Source organism: Anticarsia gemmatalis, chromosome 8, assembly GCF_050436995.1.
Source record: "Anticarsia gemmatalis isolate Benzon Research Colony breed Stoneville strain chromosome 8, ilAntGemm2 primary, whole genome shotgun sequence".
Lineage (NCBI taxonomy): Eukaryota > Metazoa > Arthropoda > Insecta > Lepidoptera > Erebidae > Anticarsia > Anticarsia gemmatalis.
Window position 1 is genome coordinate 11731633 of NC_134752.1, and position 14460 is coordinate 11746092.

General features: G+C 32.8%; 1 protein-coding gene across 1 annotated transcript; it reads left to right on the forward strand.

The window, feature by feature from the left end:
* The first annotated feature begins 774 nt into the window (after positions 1–774).
* LOC142975108 (sulfotransferase 1B1-like) lies at positions 775–10511 on the forward strand. Its single transcript, XM_076117794.1, has 6 exons — positions 775–915; positions 4801–4935; positions 7125–7224; positions 7851–8173; positions 8407–8501; positions 8773–10511. Exons 1-6 carry the CDS (start codon positions 834–836, stop codon positions 9073–9075), a joined length of 1038 nt encoding a protein of 345 aa, XP_075973909.1. The 5' UTR covers positions 775–833; the 3' UTR covers positions 9076–10511.
* Positions 10512–14460: the final 3949 nt, after the last annotated feature.

Consider the following 14460-nt stretch of genomic DNA (forward strand, 5'->3'; position numbering starts at 1 on the left):
TATATCTGTGAGAAGGTCCCTATGTTTTTTTGTAGTAATGTGACAAAGTCGGCATTAGGTACAGGGGGCTGACAAAAAAAAACAGAAAGTGCGAATCCTCGAACTGTTTGTTAATTACATTCGTAGTTTATAGGTATTAAAAACTATTTTTTTTCTAATATTAACTTTGCTTTAAGTAGTTTTCTCTTTTTTATTTTTCCGTGATTCATAACTTTATGAAAATTGAAGGTTGATAAAATAGTCTTGTCTATATAGGTCATTACTACATTGTTGCATTGACTCATCACACAAGTTACGTTCCAATGTGATTAATACAAACATTATCAAATAATACTTATGATAATATTTTTACTACGTTTATACGTTACGGTACTACGTTGTTTAGTTATTTTTTATTAAAATAAACTGCGTATTTTTGTTAAGACATTTTTTCGAAACGAATTGACTCGTTTCAGAAAAACCCTTAATTAAAATTATAATATTGCTGTGAAAGTCGCAACATGTAATAAAAATATAAAACAAAACGATATTAAAAAATCTTGTTGGAGCCCCAAAATTAGATTTAAATAATATTACCTATTCGATAGAAAAGCACACGTTATTAAAAATGAAATATTTTTGATAATAATTCAGTGAAATTTTATTTTCAAACATTGACCAATATTTTCTAGCTGACCAAAACCGAAATAGCTCGAAGACTCATACTGGAAACGTTATCATACCAATAGATTAATCAATACCTGATTAGATTATATGGATCGTGTGTTATTGAAAAACCCCGTCGTTGCCAATTGTACCACAGTGTGTGATAGTACGTCGAACAAAATAGCATCATGGCACCTTGGCTGGAATTACCCTACGAAATAACCAATGTGACGGCAGAAGAAGAAAAAATTATACGAAAATGCCTATTAGGTCAGTGACAGTGTAGTGCTGTGTTTTATATTGGCTGAATACTGCATTACCTTTGCATGAAATTAAACTTATTTTTGGATTACTTTTCGCGGTAATTTTTAATCTGTACATATTTTATTTATTCATTTTTTAATGTGCATACTGGAATAATATTTAAGTTTAATTTCAATGCAGCATTCGTGTAAATGTAAATAGTTATAATGCAGATTAATTTTGTGTGATTTTCTGCGGATTACGGATTTCGTGGAATATTGTATGTTTTTCAAGATTTTATTTTCTATTCGTTAATACTATTATCAATTTTTCTATTTATTGTTTATTTATTTTTTATTAAATAGCATAATTACCATCAGGCAATATACAAAATTTATTCTTAGATTAATTAGATAAATTCAAATTATTTTCCAATACTTGAAAGTAAACATACTTAAGTATTCCAAATCAATTAAGACATTCTAACGATGGAAATAACTGAAATTACTGAATTTACTAATAAAAATAAACCTAAACTTCTAATATATGCTAGACTATCTATTGAATAGGATAATACGATTACGCAAATATTGTATATTCATCTTAGTATGCTTGACATAATAATATATCTAAAAGGTTATATAGGCCTGTGTTTGCAAACTATCAAGCAATCTAAAGGAAACAATAATTATATCCTAATAGCAAATATTAACCAAAGCCATTCATCGCGAAACTTAAAAAAAATTGACTCTTAATAATATTCCTAGGCAACATAAAATCACTAGTTTCATAGAAACAGACTATAGCAACGCTTAGTACAAGCATTTGACATAGTTTCGAGTCATCCTACATTATTGCCATGTATTGACATTAAGATAGGCTCTAAACAAGAGTTAGACTTATCTGTTATATAAGATAGCGCTGATAACGAACATCTAGTTTATCTCCCTTCTAAATGATGACTTGATGATAAATACTATCACGAGGTTACAGGTTTTATTCCCTGGTGAGCTAAAACTTTACAATTCCAAAGCATAAGATTGTTTGTTTGTGCTAACATCTCGAAAACTGCTGGTCTGATTTGCATATTTTTTTCATTTTAGTTTCGTTAATTAAATATCTAAACATAAAAGAAGTTCGTGTATCAAAATGCTGCTAAATCATTACATCATATACTTTTTACTTATTCACGATAATGTAGTAATTCAAGGTTAGCGAATTATGACAAAACTAAGCCATTTCAATTGATTTAGGTATAAAAACAAGTTCAATTGTACCGACAGTAATATCAAATAATCTTTTACCCGCCTCCTGATATAATAAATACTTAATATTATTGTTTTATCAAGTGCGAATATCTTTACTATTGATATAGTAATATTTCCTTGTAATATATATTATGTTGATAAAAACTGTGTCGTGGAAAGTTATTTTTGACGTAAATTTTTGGATTGTTAGAATAGTTGCTAGTCACTATTAATTCGTCAATAGAATTGATTCCAGAATATTGTTTTACCGGTAGTAATAGCACGTGTAATTTATCTTTATTTATAGAGACGTAAGAGAGAAATGCATGTGTCGGAACTGATGGACGCCTGTTACGTCCTTATCGCCCGCAAGACTCTCCTACTCTATCTATATTTATACTAATTATTACCTATATTTTATACTAATTATTGTGCGCATGATTCGCATGTCCGATTCTCATATCGAACCAATCAAGTCAAACAATATATGAGGATGTCACAAATAGTGTAAAAGTTCTCCCAACATAAGAATAATAATATATTGTTAGTGCGTAAGTTGTATCTATTAAAAGCTGGAAGGAATTTTCAGTTTGACTTTATAAATAAATTTAACCCATTACTGTCCCACTGCTGGGCAAGGGTCTCCTCCCGTAATGAGGGAGGGGTTAGGCCTTGAGTCCACCACGCTGGCCAAGTGCGGGTTGGGGACTTTGCATGCCCTCAATAAATGTATTAAACAAATTTTAGGCATGCAAGGTTTCCTCACGATGTTTTCCTTCACCAGCTCCACCTTCACAGCACGTGACAATTATTTTTTAATACACACATAACTTCGAAAAGTCATTGGTGTGTTGCCTTGGGTTCGAACCTGCGACCACTTGCGTAGGAGGTGTCAACTTATACCACTCGGCTATCACTGCTCACTGACTTTATAGTGCGACTTAAAATTGAGTGATGTTTCAGCCAGTAGTTTTTTAGACTGAAGTGTGACGTTTTCCAACAAGTTTCCCTATTGACAAAGTTAAGTGTTATTGATATAAATACCAGTGTAAACAAGCACTTGAGCTTATTATTGATTGTTGTTGAATGCACTATAGTGCTATTGTCAAGTGGTCGTTGTTTTGACCGATTTGCATTCGAAAAAGTGTGTAAGCCGATATTTTTAATTGTGGGTCTGTCCCAGTTGAAGTATTTATATTATTTTATTAAATTGGACAGCTAATTGTAAACGAATTTTCACGTTTACTCTGCTATATAAAAATTTGAAGTATTTATATTATTTTATTAAATTGGACAGCTAATTGTAAACTAATTTTCAAGTTAACTCTGCTATATAAAGAAATCTAGTCGTTATTAAAAACCGAACTATATCTTCGTAATTAAAAACCGGTTGCTACTTAATTTTGTTATAATTAAGTTGCAATGTTTTCAATGGTCGGTACGTCACGCTACTTGTATTTGCAAAATGGGAGCTCATTCGTTAATTAACACAAGGAAAAAATATAACTGTTTCGCGTCTTGTATTTAATACGAATTTGTTACAAAATCGTCTACAAAACATTTTATTACTTTTTTGCGTATCTATCACCCTGTTAGACATCCGACTCCGCCCAAGTTGTTATTAATACACTTTGCTATATTATTGACATAGATTGGTACACACAAAAGCAATATGAAAAATCAAATACACAAAAAAGAAATAGTTCCATAATAAAATTGAGCACCGTTACCGTTACCAATTTCCCCGTTTCACTATTTGAGTTATCAGTAAAACATACAAGTGTAAATACCCGCTTTCCATCTAGCCAATATATCGTTTGTTTCAATACACTATCGATAAAAGTATCACACGAAAATGCTTTCACATCGACTATGTTTATTTCAATCAAATTGTTTTTACCTACCCGTATGAAAGAGTCAACGTATTTACTATATTGGTAAACACACTAAAGCTATTGACATTTGCTTTTTTTTATGTTCTCAACATTAATCATACGTTTGGTTGTGGGCCTAGTATATGGCAGTAAGCCGGGCTAACCCTCTGTAATTTTACACTAATTTGAGAAGTGGTCGTATTTATTATGTCCCCTAGGTTTTAATTCGAGTAAAAAGTAAAGCCGTATTTTTTAAAGCCTTGATTATTTCAGTATCTAATATTTTTTGCAAGAAGTGCTTCGTAATTTTCAATTCTGAAACAAAATATGATTAATGAAAGTCTATCGTAAATTCTAGAATATTATACTAACGAAATTTACTTAGTAACAAAATTATTTCTAGTGAAGATTTTCGACACCTGCTCTACATTGCTTTTTTATTTAATATAGGATGAGAGGCTGCGAGTTTTACGATATATTTTATCAAAGGCTGGGCTTATAATTTACTTTCGAACGGCTTGATAAAAGCGCTGTAAATGGATACATGTAATAAAAAATTAAAATGTAAAAGGTAATACTACACATCGTGTTTTCGAAAATATAAACCTTCTTCATTTTCCCGATGAATAAAATAAGTTTATTGTTATACTGATATCGTTTATTATTATTAAACAACAGTATTGTGGCAATTACACAGTGAGCAAGAAAAAGTGTTCTATCTACTTATATCCTAGATCTCGTGAAAATATTGTAGTGATTCAAAAAACTTATGTTGCTTATCCACTTTCCAGGGTACACAAAGCCGTTCGTAAGATGTGGCAAGACGGGGTACGTGATGCCGGGCGCGTTCAGAAAGCACGCCGAGGAGATATACAACATGCAAGTACGACCTGATGACATCTGGGTCATTACCTTTCCTAGATCTGGTAAGTTTAACAGCTCAATGTAGTAGTGTGTAGTAGTTTTTTTTGACCCATTATTGTCCTACTGCTGGGTAAGGGTCTCCTCTCAAACGGGGGAGGGGTTAAGCCGTGAGTCCACTACGCTGGCCAAGTGCGGGTTGGTGACCTTGCATGCTCTAAATAAATGTATTAAACTAATTTTAGGCATGCAAGGTTGTCACGATGTTTTCCTTCACCGTTAGAGCAAGTGATAATTATTTCTAATACACACATAACTTCCAAAAGTCATTGGTGTTGCCTCGGATTCGAACCTGCGACCACTTGCGTGGGAGGTGCCAACTTAAACCACTCGGCTATCACTGCTTTTATCACGATATTTTTCTTGCATGGTTTTATCACGATATTTTTCTTTTACCGTTAGAGCAAGTGATCATTATTTCTCATACACCCATAACTTCGAAAAGTTATTGGTTTGCCGGGTTCGAACCTGCGACAAGTTGCGTGGGAAGTATAAACTTATACCACTCTTACATATAGTAAAATTTTCCAAAATTTGTTCGTTAATATAATATTCAGAGAGCCCAAGTTAAATTTCGCCCACCAACTTTGTATATCGATAGCCACAAATATTTGAGCTAAGTGTCTTCAAGTGCTCATGTTTCGGGCAGCGTATTTAAAATTACAGCCAGAGGCTTACAAGCGGCTACGTTTAAAATGTTATCATGGCTCAATAATATTTTTTTTATTGTACAATTTCACATGATTTATAATTAATTAATAAACTAAGTCATCGTTACATATAATTTATATTGTTTGTATTTTTTTATAACACACAAACGTGTCGTTTAAGCCGCTACAAATGTACTGAAAAAACCTTGATAAGTTCGTAGACAGCTTATCAATATTTGGCCTTGTAATTGTACAGGAAAGAAATGTATACATAGTGACGTAAGAAATAAAATCATATTGTTTTTTAACCATAGTATTATAAAAAAACGATTATTATTTAAATTAAAATGTCAGTAGCCCGATTTTCTGCTACTATCGAGTATCGACCAGTTAACTATCGACAAGTTTTGTACGAAAATCTCTCTCTTGCGCTACTGTAGCACGATTCTCTACAATTCAAAACATCGAGTATCAAGAGGTTGACATTTAAAATGTACTCCAAAATAGTATCTGCGACGCCCGCTAGAGGCCCTGAACCGCCCTGAACCTGCCATACAAATTGTTCGATAGCTAGCCGGTTGTCGGTAGTCGATAGTGGTAGAATATCGAGGTATTGTATTCTAATATCTAAAAGTGTTTGTAAATGCTGATTAAAGGTTCCGGCGGAAAATTTGCTAAGTACCCACTCAAAAGATCATTGTACTTTGACCCAAATCTATTGTTAATTTGATATTCTAACAAACTTATCTCGATTTCGTCTACGTACTAAATAAGGAATGCTGAAGAGGATTAATCTTTATATCTTTTACCTGATAATTGTTTTTGTGGAGGCTTGAGTCAATAATCTTATTCTTATAATGATTGATAAAGTTTCATACATACCGTTTACATTTTTACTGTTATTAAATATAAAAAAAATAACAGACATAGTTATACGTCGGTTCTTTTATTAATTGTTACTTTTACTTCGACTATTTGGGAGACCTTGTCTGAAACAGTCCTCAATAAATAACCTCCAATTTAAATATCTTTTTTATTGAACAATATGATAATCTTGCTTGCCAACAACACGCCGAAACTTGGCCCAAAAACGTATATTTTTTCATATTTTAGTGACAGTTTTTATTTATCGATAGTGTTATCGTGATAAAGTCAATCCATCTGATATCATAGATCCCACTTTTAGTACAATATATTGATTAGGTACTCGATTACGTAAACTGGAAAATTATTGGATGACTCACTAGAAATGTCTGTGTAATAAAATCAAAATTTCATAAATTAACGTATAACTAAAATGGTATAAAACGTAAAATGTGTTAATGTTACCAATTTACAGTAGTTACCAATAATTGTGCAATTAATGCAAAGTTATTGTTATGCCAGCAGGATCATGTTATACGTAAATAAAAAAAAAAACTAAATTAACAAAGTCTCAGAAATACGTAGAATTTAAAATACCTAATGATATAAAGTTATTTTTAGATGTCCAAAAAATCTATATTTGGGATCTCTGTACTTATGGCTATTTATCTTATTTACAGGCACGACATGGATCCAAGAACTAGTTTGGCTGGTTGAAAATAATTTAGACTTCAAAACAGCAAAATCGAAGCCTTTGTACAAAAGATTCCCCATGTTTGAGTAAGTATCTTAACCATTTGTACCTATATAATATTAACGCAAAAAAAAGCTTGTCCAAAGAGTCACTTTAAGTCAAGAAATTCGTATTTAATCATAATTTGGCATTTACAAGTCATGAACGAAACATTCTGTTAATGTATTATAAATTAAGATTCGCTGATTGTTTTTTTAATAAACGCTGTACTAAGATCCAAGCAAATGTATCTGACAAAATATTTGCAAATGCTTCAAACTTGCCCGATCGTATTTTTGTACGCACTTTACACTAACACTTTTAAGGCCAATTTTACTATCATCAGATAACAAGAGATAGATCTTTAGAGATTTATTTAAGAGGTGTCATCTTATTGTCAAAAATAGTAGATTCTTCGAAGAATTTTATCTAAACACGGAAAAAATCCAATACAAGTATCACTTGTACCAAAGTTTTTTAAAATAGCCAGATTAGTATACCACATTGAGCAACATTTTCCCCTTTTTTCTGTTAAATAGCTAAAGTTTTGGTTAAAGAATTGCTGATCAAGTAATAACTGAAATCAAAATAATTTGGTTTTCTCTTCATAGGGTTAGTCTATACGGCTAATGGGATGAATTCCAATCTAACCTACCCTTTTTTTACTTTACAGAATTACAGCACAGATCCCAGAAATCGCATTTGAACTTATCAAAGCAAATTTCATGAACTTGGGCAACTTCCAAGGACTATACGAGGCTGCTAAGGTCCCAAGTTGGAAGTCTTTGGCTGAAGCACCTTCCCCAAGGTTCATTAAGACCCACCTCCCACTCTCCCTGCTACCTCCAAATCTGCTGAACACTGCCAAAGTGGTGTATGTAGCCAGGGACCCGAGAGATGTGGCCGTTTCTTACTATTATCTTCACAAAATGGTGGCCAAGAGTCTGATGAGAGCCAACTTCAACCACTTCTGGGAAGCTTTTAGAAGGGATTTGTGTAAGTGTATTTTGTTTTATCTATGCTTTAAATGTATAAAATCGATGCAAATACTTCAAAAGTAAAGTTTAAGAATATTTATAGAGAGACAACTTTATGCATTCGCACTTACGATCATCGGTAAAACCAGTAAGATTACACATTTTGACACAAATTCTTCCAAATCTGCAGATTTCTCTTTTGCATATTCTTTTGATACAGTTTTCCTAATTAATCTTAATTTTTGTCTGCAGTGCCCTGGACCCCGATCGTGGCACATACGAACGAAGCGTGGACGCAGAGGCATCACCCCAACATGCATTTTGTTTACTATGAAGATATGCTTAAGGTAACTAGCCTTTCTACTAAACTTAACATGTTGTCTTTTATTCTAATCCACACTATTTTCATACTTGTCATTTTTGAGAATTACTTATTTCCATAACAGTTTTAATTAACAGACACATTATTTATGATTCTTAATGACACCAAGTAGAGTTAAAAGCAGCAAATATGTTTGTCACCTGACAATTAACATTTCTTGTTTGTTAGAATCTTAATCACTATATTATTATATCCTTTTATCAAATGGAGACTAACCGACTCTTCATCTTTTCCAGGATCTCCCAAAAGAAATCAACAGAATGTGTGGTTTCCTAAACCGGGAATACACGGACGCAGAAGTCAAAATGCTAGCAGAGCACTTAAGCTTCGAAAGTCTTCGTAAAAACAAAAACGTGAACAACACGACCAGTGCTAATAGCGAAGGAATCCAGTTCGTGAGGAAGGGGGAAGCTGGTGGATGGAGAACGCACTTTGATGAGAAACAGCAGCTGCAAGCTGAGGACTTCCTCGTTGAAAGACTGAAGGGACTCGACCTCAAGTACCCCTCTTTTCCTTTGGTAGAAAGTACTAGGTTATAATTGAAGTAGACTAAGAGTTGGATAGTGTATAATATTAGCCAATTAAGTGTCTGTTTTGGTCAGATGAATCTGATTAAAACGATTTAGTTGACAGTCAAGTTGGCGTTTGGCCGAGATAGTCAGTTTAGCACAGTCAAATTAATTTGGTAAATTAAGTATAGTTTTGTCAGCGTGATCGGACAAAATATGATAAGTCTTTTCGTTCACACCTAAATTTTCAAATGAATTATTATAATATTTTAGGCTCGCGATGTAACATATACGAGAATACGGGCCTCAAACAAAACTCTTTAGGACTTGTTCTTGCGCGCTTTTTGTCTAGTTTCCGACAAAAGATTTAAGAAAATAAAGTTAGTATCATAGAAAATTGGTTTAGAGTTTATAGATATTGGATGAAATTGTTCCATGGCAAAAGTAGATTAGTAACTAGATCGCTAGATAATACTGTACATAGTTGTAAATATTTGTACATTAGATTTGAATATAAGTGTATATGTGGATAAATAAGAATGTAGATATATGTCTGAAATATTGTGTCATACTTATCCGTGCCAAAGTATTTAAGATAAGTCTCTCATTTGAGATTATGTATAGTTCAAGTGTACCTCATATCGCTGGGTTAGTGCAATATTAATATAAAATTTATAAGCAATTTTTGTATACCAATATAATTATTGCGAGTATTAGTAAGTAATTGTACATATTACGCCAAATAACTACAAGGAAGTTTGTAATCATATCTTTATAATAGATTGTAGTATTGATCAAAGTAATTGATAAATTGCACACGTCAATTTTTTCGATAAAATCGCACGCGACTATCAAAAAGATCGCGAATTTTACGCGGATGCGTTTCAGTACATAGTCACGCTTACGAACTTCGCGATTTAGAAGCATAATCACCAATATCTGTAATGTTTAAAACTGGTAAAAACTGACCCGCCCTATCTTGCCTTAGGAAAATCTACGCTTACGATTCGCGCGCTTCATAAGCGTAATTCATAACATATTTTACATTGAAATTGAAGAAGTTTTGCTCCTTTAATTTCTATGATTTTTGCTAAATTTTATTGGATTTAGTCTTCAGAACAAATCAATTAAAAACTGCATCTGTAGTCATTACTTGCTTACCGATGTTTGCTTCGTTTATAAGCTTATCAATCGCGAGACTTTTCAGTGCAAATCAAAAGTTACTTGTGTGCGATTTTACTGCATTTTTAGTCATGTGTTATAAATATGTAAATAACTTTAAAATACGTATAATATTTAGTTATATTATGGTAGGTTTTGCAGAGAACCGTCCTTACCTCGTTAAGATATGTTTGTAGATATGATAAGATGAGTTGCGATGATAACTGATGTAACGGTGTACTTATGTAGTTGTTTTATATCTAAGTGTTCACGTTCCTTCCATTGTGATGTAAATCTAAGTTATTTATTTAGGAAAAATTATATTGTATTATGATTTTTAAGCACTTGTTTTTTTTTGCCTAATCAAAAATCAATATTTGACAATTAGGTTTGACTATTAAAATTAATGAATTCACCCCCTTTTTGCTGATGAAAAAAGTTGGCCCGAAAGTCTAGCCCACTTCTTTGATGGTTTTTTTTAAATCCCTTTTTACTGGCGATTAACATCTTATTTTTTTTGTAGAGATGTTATTTCTACCACCTCAAATACACATAAAATCCAAGACCTCTCTCATACAAAGAAATACCTTACTCCACGCACGTATTTAAAGTCTCTAGCTAAAAGATTATACCAACTTATTATAACAGTTTTTCGCCCGATTAGCTCCAACACATGGTATTTTTTGCTGTGATTAGTAGACAGTCTCTGTTTGATACCGCGTTTTCCACTATCTTCATCCTAGGTACACACCGGTAACATCTTCAGGAACAATTGGAACATAAATAAACATTCACAAGTACCATGTGTGGACACTATGAAATAACAGCCTATTAGGCCAAAACTACAAGAATATTCTATACTGCCTATCATACAAGACTTACTAAGGTGAACCGTGTAATGTAACATCTAATAATAATAGCACGTAAGTACCTCCATTACCCCCAGGGAAGTTGGGGAATCAATATGAGTTAGTAACGGGTCGGCTACTCGGGCGCGAACACATCAATTAAGTTTCAGCTTTGTATTAGTTCTCAACTCATAATAATAAATATGTATACTTCCTCAACTATGAGAGTATTGGGAAACTCTTGCTGTAGTTTATACTGTTTTATATGACTAGCTTCTGTAACTGACTTCGGCTGCTTTAAAAGATTTCCCGTGATAAAAAAAATATAGTATTCTATGCGTTTTTTACAGGAAATGATAATAATCTATCTGTGTATACAATTTCATTAAAATCCATTCTGCAGTTTTTTCGTGAAAGAGTAACATTCATACATTTATCCTCACAAACTTTCGCATTTATAATGTTAGTAGGATAGGATATAATGTTAATAGGACTAGCGGCCCGCCTCGGATTCACCTGGTTTAAAAGCGATTTATGATTAATACACTGAAACCTTTTTTAAGAATCGTTCTATGGAGAAAACCCACCGAGAAGCGCATGAAAATCTTTTCAGAAATTTTTAAATTTATCGCGAATGGACAAACGTGCCAAAGGCTTAATTGTATTATTAGTAGTGAAGTAACGAGAAGCTTTTTGGAAGACCAGCCATTTTGTGTTTATATGTTTGTTCCTATGTTTAACGTCTCGGCGACGGCACTGCAGTAATAGTTATTTCTGGAGTGCACGATTTAGAATTTAACGAGGATTTGGGTAATGAACTGTCTAATTTATTGAGGTAATTAAAGTGGATGCTTATATATGCTGTATTGTAGACATCTTGCTGCTTGAATGGCGCTATCAAAATCGTATAGTTAAGCGATAATTCTGACCATTAATATCACTAAGTAACTTGTTGTTGTCAGTGTTTAAATAGCACATGTCGGTTCTCAATGTTAAAAATAGTGGGTGTGTTTAAACAGTAAGGCAATCAACAATTCCATTTCTACTTTATGACATGAGAAAAAGTTCTCTTACTATATGTAAGGGCCTAGATTATTCTAGTTAAATAACAATTTCGCAAAAACCTCATCACGTTAATAATAAAACAAACAACACAACTGGCTACAGAATTCATAATTTTGTACAAAATAATGCACTAAACAGATGCTGTTCTTGCTCTTCCGGTTAATTTATCGACGCAAACAATGCCTGCGTACGACGGTATAATAAAACCTCGATGTTAATCATAACATTAATCAGGGTATAAATGGCTCGAGCGCGAAGGGTGGGCTTTTGACCAATAAATGTGATGAAAAGGATCCTAATACCTTTGTTTAAAAGATCTAAATCATGTGCGTATTGAAGCAGAATGATTGTAGTTTGGTCGAGGTACTATCCCTTTTGACCAAACGGTGACAGATTTAAATGTTTAAATTCCGTACTTTTAATTATATTTTTGTTGCTTAAAGAAGACAACTCCCGCACTAGGAATTGCTCTTGTGTCGCGGGGACTTTAACAAACATACAAACAGCGGACACAAAGTACAACCAGACCCGAGGCAGTTATTTGTGAATCGCACAAATAATTGTTCCGTGTGAGAATCGAACGCTCGACCTCCTGACGCAATAGTAGCGGCATGGCGACCTAAACCACTGCGCCACAAAGGTAGTTGGTTTGAAAGTTTATCCTTGAAATTTATTGGGAGAGAAAAGAGTTATAAAGTAAAGTACGAAGGCTGGATCGCCCTGATATGTACTTGTTTAGTGCCTAAAGTCTAGTGATTTACATTCTGCGGCAAACTGACGGACTTTTTACTAAGTTTCACTTATAATAACTAGTCGGTAAGTTAGTCTAGTCGATAATTGCTTTTAATTTATTAGAGAGTAGCAAGTGTTTTACCATAATTCTTTTGTAGAAGTAAATAACATAAAGCCAATAAATCTAGCAGTACATATACAAATATCGTCAATTTGGCACATTCTTCACATTTGGCTGGCTCTGTAATACCTAAAACAAATGTTAATAAAGTAGTTTCATGCAAATTATATTGTGTTGTGGTGACAGAAATGGCGTACTTACCAGTTGTATGTAATAACATTTTCATACTGCGATAGTTTTCGGTCGAAATTAAGTTTTTTATGGTTGTCTACTTGGAACTCGTACCGATACAATATTTTTCTGTGAAATTTTATCATTATAATAATGAAAAATGCGTTACAATAATGATTTAAAAATGTGCAATTGCAATTAAAGTGTGATAAAGGAATTCTATTAGGCGCCTTAAATATCAAATGCAGTTTGACGTCTGCTAGTGCTTGCTATTATTTTTTTGTAGGCGCGTAAAGTTGTTTACAAAATAGTTTTTCAGGAGCTGTAACACTTAGATTCAGAGTCAAAGTCCAAGGATTTTGTTTTTTGTATATTTTACAGCGACTGACTGAAATAAAAACAAATAGAGAAAGGTTCCCTAAGTAAACGAGTTTCGTAACAAACAATAAAATACGGGAACATAAATCAAATTATAGGTTGCAGTTTCTATAAAATAGTAAATTGTTTAGAAACTTCAACAAAATACACTTTAACATATATCTACTATTTAAATATGTTATACTGTATGCAAGTCATAACATATATTTCAAACATGTTCCAGACAAAACATAACTTGTACACCTTATAAATGTATGTTCTTACATAATACGAAAGATTATAAAAAGCACAGTCATGCCGAATGTTTAGTGATAAACAGTGACCCGTAAAATTACATTTCTTTTATCAATTAATAATATTAGTACTGCAGAAAAGATCTCTATGGTCCAATTGATATTAAACTAAATAGCAGATGATGAAATATGGACTATTAAGAAAGTGGCTAAAGTATGTTTGTAAAATAGGTACTTAATCCATATAAATGGTTTAGGGTGAACTTTTTATTTTATATCCCCCTAGCATTATTAATTCGAAAGTTTTTGTGAGGATCAATGTATGTAACCATGTACCTGTGTGTGTCTGTTATTCTTTCACGTAAAACTACGAAACGATAACCTGGATTGGGACATAGGACATTTTTTACCCCGGGAAATCAGTCGTTACGCGATCAGAAGCTAGTTTTATATGTGAAAATATTGCACATTTCATTTATTTGTCCTATTCACATAGAAACAAAACCCGATTATTAAGTCTCTATTTCTTTAATGAGTAGCGATGTTAAAATATTCCAATCGTAGCAGTGTGTAGATATAAATATAAATGTGTTTTTCAAGCGACACTGGCCTTGAGTCGCGAATCTTTGAATAAATATCTTTATCAACGATAGCGAGTTGATTGTTAAATGTTATGGAATGCTTCCACTTTCGTATTGCTAGTGCC

Coding starts and splice junctions, on each gene's coding strand:
- LOC142975108 (XM_076117794.1), top strand. CDS start 834: ATGGCACCTTGGCTGGAATTACCCTACGAAATAACCAATGTGACGGCA. Junction 916..4,800: donor TATACGAAAATGCCTATTAG/GTCAGTGACAGT, acceptor TCCACTTTCCAG/GGTACACAAAGCCGTTCGTA. Junction 7,225..7,850: donor AAAAGATTCCCCATGTTTGA/GTAAGTATCTTA, acceptor TTTACTTTACAG/AATTACAGCACAGATCCCAG.